Below are 17,790 nucleotides of genomic sequence, written 5' to 3'. Positions count from 1 at the left end.
TGTACCTTACCTGTTCTTCCACAATGGGTTGATATGGACTTATACAAGATCATAAACATTTCAACCTCTCCCTAGCTGACCAGAAGGGAGGCCTCTATAATTGTATGTCCACTGTGCTGAGTCCAAGACTTGGCTATAGAACATGGTAAAAACTATGCACTGACTAGCATATAAATATATGCGATATACACTGAGTGTACAAAACATCAAGGACATATCTTTCCATGACACAGACTTACCAGGTGAATCGAGGTGAAAGCTATGATCCTTTATTAATGTCACTTGTTAAATCCACTTCAATCAGTGTAAATTAAGGGGTTATTATAAAGTATTTTTAAGGCTTAAGACAATTGAGACATGGATTGTGTGTGTGCAATTCAGAGGGTGAATGGGCAAGACAAAAAATGTAAGTGCCTCTGAATGGAGTATGGTAGTAGGTGCGAGGTACAACGGTTTGTGTCAAGACCTACAACACTGCTGTTTTTAACAAGCTCTTGAGTGTATCAAGAATGGTCCACCGCCCAAAGGACATCCAGACAACTTGACACAACTGTGGAAAGCATTGGAGTCAACATGTAGAAGCCATGCCCTGACAAATTGAGGCTGTTCTGAGGGCAAGGAGGGTGCAACTCAACATTAGGAAGGTGTTCTTAATGTTTTGTACACTCAGTGTATATTTAAGATATTCATATATTAATATGTTTATTGATTTCTTGGAAGAAATACAATACTAGTCATACTAATACAACCTGATTAAATAACACGTTAGTATTATTATTACTACAACATCACCTTTATTATGTAATTACAACAGAATACTATATTGCAACGTTTGCAAACAGAAAGTCCCAATTAACCCTGTTGGAGGATCCGTGTGGAGGTAATTGTGACCGGGGTCTCCGTGTCTACAGAACACCAGTAAATATTTGTCCCCCCCCCCCAGATTGCCAGCTGGCTGTAAATGCAGCAGATAGACATTTATTTAACTAGGCAAGTCAGTTAAGAACAAATTCTTATTTACAATGACGACCTACACCGGCCAACTGTGCGGCGCCATATGATACTCCCAATCACGGCCGGTTGTGATACAGCCTGGATTCGAACCAGGGTGTCTGTAGTGACTTCTAGCGCTGAGACGGAAGCCCCATCTAATCTATATAGCCTATGTATGGCAAACTGAGGAAAATAAACAAACTTCTGACCATTACTTGTCACCTACAAGTAGCCGCATTCGTCGTTAGAAATGAGATTAAACGCCATTTAGTAGTAGACTAGGCCTAATGCAACGGTGTTTGACCACAGAAGACTCAAAGTCTATCTGGTCAATGATTTAACCTGGCAGACATCGGACCACTAAAGTTTTAAACTGGTTAATACAAACCTATCATAAGTAACGGAAAATGGAAAGAAGTAGAGCAGATGTGAAAATAATGACAGTACCCGCGCTCTATAGATAAAAGGTAACACGGAACTATGGACAATCACAAACAAAGTAACTATTTTAAATAGCCACATATTCCGTAGCGTGCTTTTTGAAAAGTTCTTACCTTGCACGGGGGAACAAGGGTCCTAGTCAGCGAATCGATCCTTGCACTGTATTCAGTGAATTTCTTCTGATACTTCAGCGCTGTCATTTGTAGCTCATTGTGCACAGCGGAGAGTTGAGCAAGAAGTGATTTCTCTCTTTTGCTTGATTTCAATGATTGCTTCTTGAACTCTTTGTCCAAGTTAACCACCTTCCCGTGCAATGCACTATTGTGTGCTTTCATGGCTTTCAAACAGCAATGGGTGTTTAGTTTTTGCTCTTTGTGGATGAGCATCAAGCCACATCCACTGTCGCATATCCCGACCGGTCTGTAATCACACGATTCGCGCATATGGGCATCCATGTCCTTCAGATTGAGTCCCTCCTTGCATCCTTTATTCCTGCATTTGGCCGGTGAGTAATCGCACATCTCGGCATGCTCTGCTAGATGATGCAGCTTTACCACTTTTTCACAGCCTCTGGCATGGTTGTCACACTTTATGTCCAGCTTCAGAATCAGGTTTTTCAGAGGGAGAACGTGGTTCAGCTCTGACGTGGAGATCCTTTGACATTTGACGGGGCAGCTGCTTTTCTGGACAACCCAAGGCAGCACACAGTTTGCGCAGAAGACGTGACCACACGGAGTAGTGAGCGGGTCTTCTAGAACTTTATTACACAAATTGCATTTAAAATCTGGGTCTACAGCCCCTTTAAACCGATCCAACTCAATTCCCATGTTTTTAAATAAATCCAAAACTCCGCCGGGATTCCCACAGATCGAAGTAGGAGTAATGGTTGTTTTAATTTGTCATTAGAGGAATATCCTGTAGACTGACTTCAAACTCTCCTGACTGTCTTAACTAAATGACCGAGACTTCTTCGGGAAAAAAGTGGAGGAATTCTCTACCGTAACTGCCGTAAGAGCCGTGCAACAAACTGAAAAGCATTCATCAATTGGCCTAATTTACGAATCGAAAAATTATTTAAGCTTTTTAAATTGTAACTCGATCGAGGAAACGTTTAATGCAATTATTACATTGTAGTTACGAAGAAAAATAGGCTGCACGTAGTGGTGTCATGCACCCCAAAAATCTAAGGGGACACAAAGTATGTGAGGATGGCTTGGGGGTGGTCCATATGGGGGCTATGCCCCCAGTCTGTAAATGGGCGAATTTAGCATTTTTTCAAACACATGAAACAGCTTTTTTAGAGCCATAATCATTATGCTTAAAACCTCTTATGGACAGGCGTTCCGCTAGCCTCACCAATATCCAACGGTTGCGCCTGGCGCGAAATACAAAAAACCTTAAAAATGCTATCATTTCAATTTCTCAAACATATGACTATTTTACACCATTTGAAAGATAAGACTCTCCTTTATCTAACCACATTGTCCGATTTCAAAAAGGCTTTACAGCGAAAGCAAAACATTAGATTATGTCAGGAGAGTACCCAGCCAGAAATAATCACACACACATTTTTCAAGCTAGCATATATGTCACAAAAACCAAAACCACAGCTAAATGCAGCACTAATCTTTGATGATCTTCATCAGATGACAATCCTAGGACATTATGTTATACAATACATGCATGTTTTGTTCAATCAAGTTCATATTTATATCAAAAAACTGCTTTTTACATTAGCATGTTTTGTTCAGAACTAGCATACCCACCGCAAACTTCCGGTGAATTTACTAAATTACTCACGATTAACGTTGACAAAAAACATAACAATTATTTTAAGAATTATAGATACAGAACTCCTTTATGCACTCGCTATGTCCGATTTTAAAATAGCTTTTCGGTGAAAGCACATTTTGCAATATTCTGAGTAGATAGCCCGGCCATCACGGCTAGCTAATTTGACACCCACCAAGTTTGGCCCTCACCAAACTCAGATTTACTATAAGAAAAATTGGATTACCTTTGCTGTTCTTCGTCAGAATGCACTCCCAGGACTTCTACTTCAACAACAAATGTTGTTTTGGTTCAAAATAATCCATAGTTATATCCAAATAGCTCCGTTTTGTTTGTGCGTTCAAGTCACTATCCGAAGGGTGACGCGCCGGTGCGTTTCGTGACAAAAAATGTCAAAATATTCCATTACCGTACTTCGAAGCATGTCAAACGCTGTTTAAAATCAATTTTTATGCGATTTTTCTCGTAAAATAGCGATAATATTCCAACCGGGCGACGACGTATTCGTTCAAACACTGAAAGAAAAAAATGGAGTCATCTCGTGCACGAGCGCCTCAGTGTCATTGTTCCCAGAAGGACCACTCACCAAAACCCCTGCTGTTTTTCGCCCAGAGACTGCAGAGCTATCATTCCACTTTCTGGCGCCTTCCTAGAGCCAATGAAAGCCTTAGAAAATGTCACGTTACAGCATAACCCATTCTGCCCTTGAGCAAGACAGGTAAGCCCCAACAACAAATGCTCCCTTGTCACCGATGACGTGGAATTCATTCAAGGCAGCCCTCCGCACCTCTCTGATTCAGAGGGGTTGGGTTAAATATAGAAAACACATTTCGGTTGAATGCATTCAGTTGTCCAACTGACAAGGTATCCTCTCTCCATGACAGACTGGCCAGGTGAATCCAGATGAAAGCTATGATCCCCTGTTGATGTCAATTGTTAAATCCACTTCAATCAGTGTAGATGAAGGGGAGGAGACAGGATAAAGAAGGATTTTTAAGCCTTAAGACAATTGAGACATGAATTGTGTATGTGTGCCATCAGAGGGTGAATGGGAAAGACAAAACATTTAAGTGCCTTTGAATGGGGTATGTTAGTAGGTCCCAGGCGCATTGGTTAGAGTGTGTCAAGAACTGCAATGTTGCTGTGTTTTTCATGCTCAACAGCTTCCCATGTGAATCAAGAATGGTCCACCACCCAAAGGACATCCAGATAACTTGGCACAACTGTAGGAAGCATTGGAGTCAACATGGGCCAGCATCACTGTGGAACACTTTCGACACCTTGTAGAGTCCATGCCCTGAGAAATTGAGTCTCTTCTGAGGGCAAAAGGGATTGCAACTCAGTATTAGGAAGGTATTCCTAATGTTTTGTACACAGTGTATAAACAAATGCTGTGTGCTGATAACCATGGTGTGCATGACATGTCACTAGGACTTTGGAGACATCACACGCTAACTGCTGAAGGCTCAGACGGGCAGAGCACTTGTGAAAACAAATGGGTGGAAGAACACTTAATAGCAAGTGACATATTTATTTCCCCCTGAAACACACACTTAAAATCCCAGAAGACAGAGAGAACAAGCAAAGAGGATATTCTTAAAAGTGTTTTGGCTGGCATGTAGGCCACCCTGCAGCTCTTACACTCATGTTGACAATGACAGGCTGTCTTTCTATTTCACACAGTGCAGTGAGTACACTAGGGGACAGATGACAAAACTGTAACCTACAGTAGATACAGAAATGTAACCTAGATACAGACAATATCATACAGAACAATAATTTAAAATGTATGTGAAGCATGAAAAACATGTCAAACATGTACATACCTTAGGCTAGGTCTTTGGCTAATTACTGTAATAGAACCAGAGGGACAGTCTGCACTCTATTAGCCAATCCCCATAAGTGTGTGTGTGTGTGTGTGTGTGTGTGCGTGTGTGCGTGCCCTTATGTGGCTGTTTCTCTGTCAATTTATTTTCTGCCTAAAGAAAAAAGCACCTCTATTTAAACTTGTGCATTTTCGATCTCGGCAGGAAGTGTTATGGTCATAAAAGACTCACAGGGCACGCCAGTTATGCTCAGTGATGGGACAAGAATGACCAGCACACTGGCAGCTTAACTTTCTTTTGTGAGCAAAGTCCATCTTTGTTCATCATCAGACTCCATAATATTGCCGATGGGAAACACACATCTATTGGTTGTCTACTCTCTGGGAAACCCAATTACATGTGATGCTGTGCTTTATAAATCCATTCCACATGTGTTTATATCAAAGACTAAAACCAAAGGCTCATCAATGGCTCTGTGGGACACAGTGACAGAAGGAGAATGCACACTAGCAGTCAATTAAAGACTGAGGTAACGCGTCATCTCTTCCACATGATAAATGGGTATCTCATGAGTAAAATGTGATGTAATTTCTTGACACCTTTATGGTATTATGTGGCTATGTCGTGAGTAATGTAATGACCTCTTCTTCTTCTTTCAAAAGTACAAAATCATCAGTTTTGTACAATATCCACAGACGCGTGTGAGTGGATGAGAGAGACACAGACACATAGTAGATTTAAGCATTGAGGCCCGAGGGGGTGTGGTATATGGCCAATATAACACGGCTAAAGGCTGTTGTTACCCACGACGCAACGCGGAGTGCCTGGATACAGCCCTTAGCCATGGTATATTGGCAATATACCACAAACCCCCAATGTGCCTTATTGCTATTATAAACTGGTTACCAACATAATTAGAGCAGTAAAAATAAATATTTTGTCATACCCATGGTATACGGTTTGATATACCATGGCTTTTGGCCAATCAGCATTCACGGCTCGAACCACCCAGTTTATAATAGGTCATAAAAACTGGAATATTTAGTTGTGACATATCCTTTTGTTCTATTATACCCCTTTGCCCGCACAATGATTCTTCAATTTCCAGTAGTGTGTTGCTGTGAATGATGAGATTTGAATATGCAACACAGCTAAAGTCCTGTCTGTTTGTGTTTCCTTGCCAATTTTTCTCCTAATGATTTATTATTTCTTACCATGGAATTACAGGCCCCAGTTGTTTATTCTAGGGCTGAGCTGTGGGGTCTTCCTCTAAGAATCAAATTAAATGAAATATTTGTATTCCAGAATGGATAAGAACATGAAAACAAACTTTAACAGTACGCAGCTATACCCAGCCGCTTTGAGAATATCGGCCAGTGATTATTGTGAGTTAGGAATGGTATCTCAATTTAAGAAGGAGAGAGATTCATAGCGTTCTAGGCTCTTCACTCTGCTTTGGAATTCTCTGCAGATGACATCAGAATGTTTTCCATGTGCTGGGATGAGGTGGAAACAGGTGGCTCAGACAACTCTATGTTGGTTCCAGCAGCACAAAGACAGACTGGGTCCTAGTAGAGATAAGATTTAATCCCAACTCTCCAGCTCCAGACTGCTAGTGAAGGACCCAGAAAGGCTCTGTGTCTGTGTATGGACTTCTCCTCTCCCACCTTCCCAGTTCATATCCCAGTGTCACCCCACACGTCTAGATCCACTGAGATAAATGACAAAGAAAAACATACCAAGAGAGTTTTCATCTATATTCTTCATAGCTGTCTATTTACCACCACAAACCGATGCTGGCAGTAAGACAGCACTCAATGACATGTATTCGGCCATAAGCAAACAGGAAAACGCTCATCCAGAGGCGGCTCTCCTATTGGCCGGGGACTTTATTGCAGGGAAACTTAAATCCGTTTTACCTCATTTCTACCAGCATGTTAAACGTGCAACCAGAAGGAAAAAAATTCTAGACCACCTTTACTCCACACACAGAAGTTCTCCCTCGCCCTCCATTTGGCAAATCTGACCATAATTCTATCTTCCTGATTCCTGCTTACAAGCAAAAACTAAAGCAGGAAGTACCAGTGACTCGGTCAATAAAACTGAGGACCGAGCCCACTCCCATTCTCATCGACGGGGCTGTAGGGGAGCAGGTTGAGAGCTTCAAGTTCCGTGGTGTCCACATCAACAACACACTATAATGGTCCAAACACACCAAGACAGTTGTGAAGAGGGCACGACAAAGCCTATTCCCCCTCAGGAGACTGAAAACATTTGGCATTGGTCCTCAGATACTCCAAAAGTTCTACAGCTGCACCATCGAGAGCATCCTGACTGGTTGTATCACTGCCTGGTATGGCAACTGTTCGGCCTCTGACCGCAAGGCACGACAGAGGGTAGTGCATACGACCCAGTACATCACTGGGGCCAAGCTTCCTGCCATCCAGGACCTCTACACCAGGTGGTGTCAGAGGAAGGCCCTAAAAATTGTCAAAGACTCCAGCCACCCTAGTCATAGACTATTCTCTCTGCTACCACATGGCAAGTGGTATCGGAGCGCCAAGTCTACGTCCAAAAGACTTCTTAACAGCTTCTTCCCCCAAGCCATAAGACTCCTGAACAGCTAATCAAATGGCTACCCAGACTATTTGTATTGCCCCCCCCCCCCCTCTTTTACGCTGCTGCTACGCTCTGTTTATTATCTACGCATTGTCACTTTAACTCCACCTCCATGTACAATTACCTCGACTAACCGGTGCCCCCGCACATTGACTCTGTACCGGTACCTCCTGTATGCAGCTTCGCTATTGTTATTTTACTGCTGCTCTTTAATTATTTTTTACTTACATTTTACATTTTTTACTGATCTACTTTTTACTTAACACTTCTTTTTCTTAAAACTGCATTGTTGGTTAAGGGCTTGTAAGTAAGCATTTCACTGGTGTATTCGGCGCATGGGACAAATAAAATTTGATTTAATTTGATACCCAAACTTTTGCTTGAGACCCATTCAAAGGCAAAGGCAATACACATACTGGCATACACATACTGGCATGATGGTTATTCTTTAAAAGTGCCTTCCTCACCATCTTAAATAAGCATGACCATTCCAATTTTTTTTTAACCAGGAACAGATACAGCCATTGGTTCTCTCCAGACCTGACTGCCCCTTGACCAGCACAAAAACATCCTGTGGCGTTCTGTATTAGCATCGACTAGCCCCCATGATATGCAACTTTTCAGGGAAGTTAGGAACCAGTATACACAGGCAGTTAGGAAAGCTAAGGCTAGCTTTTTCAAGCAGAAATGTGCATCCTGTAGCACAAACTCAAAAAAGTTTTGGGACACTATAAAGTCCATGGAGAATAAGAGCACCTCCTCCCAGCTGCCCACTGCACTGAGGCTAGGAAACACTGTCACCACCAATAAATCCACTATAATTGAGAATTTCAATAAGCATTTTTCTATGGCTGGCCATGCTTTCCACCTGGCTACCCCTACCCAGATCAACAGCCCTGCACTCCCCACAGCAACTCGCCCAAGCCTCCCCCATTTGTCCTTCACCCAAATCCAGATAGCTGATGTTCTGAAAGTGCTGCAAAATCTGGACCCCTACAAATCAGCTGGGCTAGACAATCTGGACCCTCTCTTTCTAAAATTATCTGCCCAAAATTGTTGCAACCCCTATTACTAGCCTGTCAACCTCTCTTTCGTATCGTCTGAGATTCCCAAAGATTGGAAAGCTGCCGCGGTCATGCCCCTCTTCAAAGGGGGAGACACTCTAGACACAAACTGCTATAGACCTATATCTATCCTACCCTGCCTTTCTAAGGTCTTCGAAAGCCAAGTTAACAAACAGATTACCGACCATTTCGAATCCCACCGTATCCTTCTCCGCTATGCAATCTGGTTTCAGAGCTGGTCATGGGTGCACCTCAGACACGCTCAAGGTCCGAAACAATATCATAACCGCCATCGATAAGATACATTACTGTGCAGCCATATTCATCGACCTGGCCAAGGCTTTCGACTCGGCCAATCACCACGTTCTTATCGGCAGACTCAACAGCCTTGATTTCTCAAATGATTGCCTCGCCTGGTTCACCAACTACTTCTCTGATAGAGTTCAGTGTGTCAAATCGGAGGGCCTGTTATCCGGACCTTTGGCAGTTTTTATGGTGCTGCCACATGGTTCAATTCTCGGGCTGACTCTCTTCTGTGTATACATCAATGATGTCGCTCTTGCTGCTGGTGATTCTCTGATTCACCTCTACGCAGACGACACCGTTCTGTATACCTGTATACCATACAACTCTCCTTCCGTGGCCTCCAACTGCTCTTAAATGCAAGTAAAACTAAATGCATGCTATTCAAACGATCACTGCCCGCACCTGCCCGCCCGTCCAGCATCACTACTCTGGACGGCTCTGACTTAGAATATGTGGACAACTACAAATACCTAGGTGTCTGGTTAGACTGTAAACTCTCCTTCCAGACTCACATTAAGCATCTCCAATCCAAAATTACATCTAGAATTGGCTTCCTATTTCGCAACAAAGCATCCTTCACTCATGCTGCCAAACATACCCTCGTAAAACTGACCATCCTACCGATCCTCGACTTTGGCGATGTCATTTACAAAATAGCCTCCAACACTCTACTCAACAAATTTGATGCAGTCTATCACAGTGCCATCCGTTTTGACACCAAAGCCCCATATACTACCCACCACTGCGACCTGTACGCTCTCATTGGCTGGCCCTCGCGTCATACTCGCCGCCAAATCCACTGGCTCCTTGTTATCTACAAGTCTCTGCTAGGTAAAGCACCGCCTTATCTCAACTCACTGGTCACCCCCAAAGCCAATTCTTCCTTTGGCTGCCTTTCCTTCCAGTTCTCTGCTGCCAATGACTGGAACGAACTGCAAAAATCACTGAAGCTGGAGACTCATATCTCCCTCACTAGCTTTAAGCACCAGCTGTCAGAGCGGCTCACAGATCACTGCGCCTGTACATAGCCCATTCTGTAAATAGCCCATCCAACTACCTCATCCCCATACTATATTTATTTATCTTGCTCCTTTGCACCCCAGTATCTCTACTTGCACATTCATCTTCTGCACATGTACAATTCCAGTGTTTAATTTCTATATTGTAATTACTTCGCCACAATGGCCTATTTATTTCCTTACCTCCCTTATCCTACCTCATTTGCACACACTGAATATAGACTGTTTTTCCTACTGTATTATTGACTGTGTTTGTTTATTCCAAGTGTAACTCTGTGTTGTTGTATGTGTTGAACTGCTTTGCTTTATCTTGGCCAGTTCGCAGTTGTTCTCAACTAGCCTACCTGGTTGAATAAAGGTGAAATAAAATAAATAAATAAAACATTCCCCGACTTGCCTCCCCTCCCCAGATAGCATATGAGCACGTCATAAACCATGGAAAAAATGTTTAGAATTACTGGAAATTAGCTGTTAAACTGGAACGTTTTCTCTCAGCCTCATGGCAAAATGTGTAGAAATGCATGAAATTAGCTATAAAAATGCAAATGTATCTCACTGTTCCATTGCAAAGTGTGTAGAATAACATGAGATTAAGTAGCTGTAAAACTGCAATATTTTCTCTCTGCCCAATGTCAAAATATGTAGAATTGCAGGAAGTTAGCTATATGTGTCATCGTAGGAGGGTACATTTTGTGAATAGTTTTGCACAGATGTAAAAATAAGAACTGAGCTCTTTTCATTTGATAACAAAGTGCATATTTCAATACACATAGTGTGTGACATCGATAGAATGCTGTTGGACTTCATCACTGAATCCTCTCACTCTATTCTATTGTAGCTAGTGTAACTGATGTGAAATGGCTAGCTAGTTAGCGGTGGTGCGCGCTAATAGTGTTTCAATCGCGCTGACGTCACTCGCTCTGAGACCTTGAAGTAGTTGTTCCCCTTGCTCTGCAAGGGCCGCGGCTTTTGTGGAGCGATGGGTAACGATGCTTCGAGGGTGGCTGTTGTTGTTGTGTGCAGAGGGTCCCTGGTTCGAGCCAAGGTAGGTGCGAGGAGAGGGATGGAAGCAATACTGTTACATTGATGCTGTTGACCTGGATCACTGGTTGCTGCGGAAAAGGAGGAGGTCAAAAGGGGGGTGAGTGTAACCGATGTGAAATGGCTAGCTAGTTAGCGGTGGTGCGCGTTAATAGCTTTTCAATCGGTGACGTCACTCGCTCTGAGACCTTGAAGTAGTGGTTCCCCTTGCTCTGCAAGGGCCGTGGCTTTTGTGGAGCGATGGGTAACAATGCTTCGAGGGTGGCTGTTGTCGATGTGTGCAGAGGGTCCCTGGTTCAGGGCGAGGAGAGGGACGGAAGCTATACTGTTACACTAGTAAAGCTAAAGTAATGTGAGTTTTAGTCGTGTGAGGGTGTTCTGTGAGGCTTTGGAGCCAGGCCATAGTAACCATCACCAGACTTTTTTTGATAGGTCAGAAAAACGAGGGCCATGTGGGAGACTGTGAAGATGAGTTATTGCTTTTTGGGGATGTGTTTTTCATGTGGCGTTGTACTGTAACATGGTGTACTTTCTAAAATAAATACTTACATCTAAATCTTTCAGTTCCCTTTGTTCATACTGATTTTTTTCATGGTCAACTTGTGTGTAATGCAAACTTTGCAAACCTTGCTAAAATGGCATACTGTCCAGTACATTCATTTTGTTTAGTTAATTACTGTCACGGCTGTTCAAAGGATCGGACCAACGCGCAGCATGGTTGTAGTTCCACATATTTATTTATTCCGTGAAACGTTTGCAACACACCAAAATACTTGTAACAACAAAACAACAAACCGTGACGCAGAGAAAATAACACTACTCAAAAATTAACAACCCACAAACAAGTGGAAAAACCCCCTACATAAATATGATCTCCAATTAGAGACAACGAGAACCGGCTGCCTCTAATTAGAGATCATCCCAACAACCCCAACATAGAAATAGAAACATAGAAACCCACATAGAAACAGAAAACCACCCAAAAACACCCCCTGTCACGCCCTGACCTACTCTACTATAGAAAATGACATCTTACAAGGGTCAGGACATGACAGTTAGTGACATTCCTATAATGCTGTTCCTGACAGTTCCTTCTCTGGTAAGAAAACTACTATGTCTATGGCTGGACAAAATGTTCATAGGGTTCCCTGTTAGGGAACAGTTGGCTAAACATGTTAGTACGGGTATTAGGGTGACCTTGTGAACATGTTTATTGGAGCTGCATTGGGAGGGAGGGGTCCAAACTGGTAACAGGCAAAGCAAGGCCACACTTGTCTTCCAGAAGCTGCTGATGACAGATGGTGAGAGAACTAAACAACCACCCAGCCCCTCTCCATGTGTTATGACAGTGAACAGCAGCTCAACTGTCACAATATAATCTGAGGCAAAAACATGTAGGAATTGGATTGGTAATGTTCTCACATAACGACTTTGGGCCTCAAATGAGTATGATGAAATGTGTTTGTCAAGGTATGGAATTCTTTATTGCCTCAAAAATAAAGTGCAGTCTATACATACACCGAGTATACCAAACATTAGGACAGTCCTAGTGACATGTCATGCAGACCATGGTTGTCAGCACACAGCATTTGTCTACACACTGTGTAGAAAACATTAGGAGCACCTTCCTAATACTGAGTTACCCCTTTTGCCATCAGAACAGACTCAATTTGTCAGGACAGGGACTCTACAAGGTGTTGAAAGTGTTCCACAGGGATGCTGGCCCATGTTGACTCCAATGCTTCCCACAGTTGTGTCAAGTTGTCTGGGTGTGCTTTGGGTGGTGGACCATTCTTGATACACATGGGAAACTGTTGAGCATGAAATACCCAGCAGTGTTGGAGTTCTTGACACACTCAGACCAGTGCGCCTGGTATCTACTACCATACCCCATTCAAAGCCACTTCAATCTTTTGTCTGCCCATTCATGTCTCAATTGTCTCAAGGCTTAAAAATCCTTATTTAACCTGTCTCCTCCCCTTCATCTACACTGATTGAAGTGGATTTAACAATTTACATCAACAGGGGAACATAGCTTTCACCTGGTCAGTCTATGTCATGGAAATAGCAGGTGTCCTTAATGTTTTGTAATCCCAGTGTATAGTACTACTTTGACAGCAATTCGACTATGAGCTTTTCCATGTTTATTATGCATGTTTATTATGCATGTTCCCTCAGAGGATAGAGAGCAGAGCTGTTGCTCACATAGCAGACTTCAGAATGGAGTGAAAACTCTTTGGGAGGTGGAGAGAAAGGATTTGGGTCAGAAAGGAACCTGGAAGGATAAGCACCAAAGCACAACTACACAAGAAGGGTAATCCCCATTTATTATGAACCGAGTCAAGGTCTGAGAACAAAATCTGACCTTAATCTGTAGCCAAACACACAGTAGCTAATTCAGTCTGTACAGGCGTCTTATCACGGGGATTTGAAATAGGGCTTCACTATGCATAGTCCTTTGTTTCTATATTCAGGTTTGCAGTATGTAAAGGGTTGACAACTGCTGATTCAAGGTTCTTCACATCATTGTGAGTCAGTACAGCTTTGAAAAAAATAGAAATATGAGGTGGTATTTGTCTTTCCAAAGTTTCTATGGTGATGGCAAGAGAGTTTAAGTCAAAAGGATGAATGTCATTGGTTAAATGAAATGCAAAGCTGGTTTCTATTGAATTGAGAGAGGGGATAAATCTACCTGAAAAATAAGGTATTATCTTCAGACTGTGATCTGCCGTAAATCTTGCGTAAAGCTCTCAGCATTCTGGCAAATGGACTAACATAATGCATTAGTTACAAAGGTTTCCAAGTGTGGAATATTAGAAACAGATGATTCCTTTTGCAAAGGGACACCCGAGACTGTTCAAAACAGGATGGAGGAAATAATCAAAAGTTCCATGATGAAGCCTAAGTGTCACCACACATTTTCTAGAAGATCTCTACACGGGCGAAGTAAATGAGATACTAAGTAATCTTGGCACTTTTTATCCTTATCACTTATTAAAAACTGTTACAATTAAGAAGTAGAAAAATATTAATACAAACCCAGAGATAATGCCAGCCCATTTAAAACCACATTTTTGTTTTTATGATTTCAACATTTCAATTCCGTAATATTTTACTGAACTTAACGTTGATGACAAATTAAAGAACACATGCACTTTGCAATGTAAAGTGGTTCCCAAACAAACTGGTGCATGATGATTGTCACGTGTGCTCCCTCTCCGGCCTCTAGGTCACCAGGCTGCTCGTCACCTGTCACCATCGTTATGCACACCTGCGCGTCATCACTCACCTGGACTCCATCACCTCTCTGATTACCTTCCCTATATATGTCACTCCCTTTGGTTCCTTCCCCAGGTGTTATTGTTTCTGTTCCAGTGTTTAGTCTGTTTGTTTTTCTTGTTTTGTTTTATGTTGCATTTATTAAAACACTCACTCTCTGAACTTGCTACCCAACTCTCAGCGCACATCGTTACAATGATATTCATCAACGTGATCATGTCAGCGTTATTAAACAAGCAGGATTGTGAGGTGTATGTCACTGTAACCCCTTCAACCCCTGAACACTGCAGTCCTATCCCTCTGCACACCAGTCTACTACAGCATCTAGAGGATTAGAGAGACATGCTAAAGTGTGAGAAAGGCAGTAGGTGTTCTAGTTCACTAGTCTTCCTGTTTCACTATCTGAGGGAGTCATTATGGCTTATATAAGAATTAGAATTTATTTTAAAGAGTATAATGTGTGCAGAGAGAAAAGGGGAAAAGTGCAAAGTTCCAAGTTTTATTAGTTGTATGTACAGGATGTACATGGTACACCGTCCGACGAAAGACTTACTTGCAGGTTCCTTCTCGACAATGCAACAGCAATAAGAAATAAGAAAAGAAAATAATACGAACAAAGTAAATGGCTCTTCAGAATAGATTAACATTTTAGCATAAGTATAATACAGGAAGGCACAAGTGAAGTAAAATGTGCTGTATGTAAACATGGACGCACACCATGGGGTTTAGAGAGAAGGGGATTGAGTGCTATATGTATATTTACAGTACACAGTTTACATGCATTGGTAAAGAAAGGCATTTTAACAGCACAGAAAACCCATCATGCTCTCTTTTATTTTCCTTTAAGCGCTGTACTAGCAGGCTGTGAGCTTGGAGCACTCCTCTCCTCAGCCTTGCGAGGCAGTGAGCTCTCTGCAGAGTGAGTCTCTAAGCAGGTGTGAATTGGCTACATTCCTTGGACATGGCCTTGTGTACAAATCAAACCAAATTATTTGTCACATATACGTGTTTTTTCAGATGCTATTGCAGGTGTAGCGAAATGCTTGTGTTTCTAGCTCCAACAGTGCAGTAATATCTAACATTACACATAATCTAAAGTAAAGGAATGCAATTAAGAATATATAAATATTTGGATGAGCAATGTCAGAGCGGCATAGACTAAGATACAGTAGAATAGGATAGAATACAGTATATACAGTTGAAGTCTGAAGTTTACATACAGTTAAGTTGGTGTCATTAAAACTACATTTCTAAATTTTTTTACATTTTAGTCATTTAGCAGACACTCTTATTCAGAGCGACTTACAGTAGTGAATGCATACATTTCATAATTATTTTTTTTTGTACAGGCACCCCGTGGGAATCGAACCCACATCCCTGGCGTTGCAAACACCATGCTCTACCAACTGAGCTACAGGGAAGGCCCCTCAACCACTCCACACATTTCTTGTCAACAAACTATAGTTTTGGCAAGTCGGTTAGGACATCTACTTTGTGCATGACACAAGTAATTTTTCCAACAATTGTTTACAGACAGATTATTTCACTCATAATTCACTGTATCACAATTCCAGTGGGTCAGAAGTTTACATACCCAAACCGGCTGCGCGCATGCTCCATTGTGCGCTATCTTGCATACATTTATTTTGTCCCCCTACACCAAACGCGATCACGACACGCAGGTTAAAATATCAAAACAAACTCTGAACCAATGACATTAATTTGGGGACAGGTCGAAAAGCATTAAACATGTATGGCAATTTAGCTAGTTAGCTTGCACTTGCTAGCTAATTTGTCCTGGGATATAAACATTGAGTTGTTACTTTACCTGAAATGCACAAGGTCCTCTACTCCGACAATTAATCCACACATGAAACGGCCAACCGAATTGTTTCTAGTCATCTCTCCTCCTTCGAGGCTTTTCATCTTTGAACTTATATGGTGATTGGCATCTACACTTTCATAGTATTACCACGACAACCGGCAAAACATTTCGTCTTTCAATCACCCACGTGGGTTTAACCAATGAGGAGATGGCATGTGGGTACCTGCTTCTATAAAACAATGAGGAGATGGGAGAGGCAGGACTTGCAGCGCGATCTGCGTCAGAAATAGAAAGGAGTTCTATTTTAGCCCTTGGCATCGCAGATGCTCATTGGCGCACACGAGCAGTGTGGTTGCAATCATTGAATAACATGGATTTCAAAATTGATTTTGCGACGCTCGCGCAGGCCTACCTTCAAAGTCAGTGCCTCTTTGCTTGACATCATGGGAAAATCAAAAGAAATTAGCCAAGACCTCAGAAAACAAATCGTAGTACTCCATGTTTGGTTCATCCTTGGGAGCAATTTCCAAACACCTGAAGGTACCACGTTCATCTGTACAAACAATGATACGCAAGTATAAACACCATGGGACCATGCAGCCGTCATACCGCTCAGGAAGGAGAAGCGTTCTGTCTCCTAGAGATGAACGTACTTTGGTGCGAAAAGTGCAAATCAATCCCAGAACAACAGCAAAGGACCTTGTGAAGATGCTGGAGGAAACGGGTACAAAAGTATCTATATCCAGAGTAAAACGAGTCCTATATCGACATAACTTGAAAGGCCGCTCAGAAAGGAAGAAGCCACTGCTCCAAAACCGCCATAAAAAAGCCAGACTACGGTTTACAACTGCACATGGGGACAAAGATTGTACATTTTGGAGAAATGTCCTCTGGTCTGATGAAACAAAAATAGAACTGTTTGCCCATAATGACCATCGTTATGTTTGGAGGAAAAAGGGGAGGCTTGCAAGCCGAAGAACATCATCCCAACCGTGAAGCGCGGGAGTGGCAGCATTATGTTGTGTGGGTGATTTGCTGCAGGAGGGACTGGTGCACTTCACAAAATAGATGGCACCATGAGAAAGGAAAATTCTGTGGATACATTGAAGAAACATCTCAAGACATCAGTCAGGAAGTTAAAGCTTGGTTGCAGATGGGTCTTCCAAATGGACAATGACTCCAAGCATACTTCCAAAGTTGTGGCAAAATGGCTTAAGGACAACAAAGACAAGCTATGGGAGTGGCCATCAGAAAGCCCTGACCTCAATGCCATAGAAGATTTGTGGGCAGAACTGAAAAAGCGTGTGTGAGCAAGGAGGCCTACAATCCTGACTTAGTTACACCAGCTCTGTCAGGAGGAATGGGCCAAAATTCACCCAACTTATTGTGGGAAGCTTGTGGAAGGCTACCCGAAATGTTTGACCCAAATAAAACAATTTAAAGGCAATGCTACCAAATCCTAATTGAGTGTATGTAAACTTCTGACCCACTGGGAATGTGACAAAAGAAATAAAAGCTGAAATAAATAATTCTCTCTACTATTATTCTGACATTTCACCTTCTTAAAATAAGGTGGTGATCCTAAG

At 42.2% G+C, this 17,790-nt stretch overlaps 1 protein-coding gene across 1 annotated transcript in view; it reads right to left on the bottom strand.

Annotated features, from left to right (window-relative positions):
- LOC115207542 (E3 ubiquitin-protein ligase PDZRN3-B-like) overlaps nt 1–2,389 on the bottom strand; it is a 149,918-nt gene extending 147,529 nt beyond the window's left edge. Inside the window, exon 1 of the mRNA XM_029774706.1 lies at nt 1,548–2,389. Within this exon, the coding sequence (XP_029630566.1) occupies nt 1,548–2,261 (714 nt within the window). The 5' untranslated portion in view covers nt 2,262–2,389. The remainder of the gene's footprint in view (nt 1–1,547) is intronic.
- Nucleotides 2,390–17,790: the final 15,401 nt, after the last annotated feature.

Source organism: Salmo trutta, chromosome 14, assembly GCF_901001165.1.
Source record: "Salmo trutta chromosome 14, fSalTru1.1, whole genome shotgun sequence".
NCBI lineage: Eukaryota > Metazoa > Chordata > Actinopteri > Salmoniformes > Salmonidae > Salmo > Salmo trutta.
This window is presented reverse-complemented; position numbering and strand designations above follow the sequence as displayed.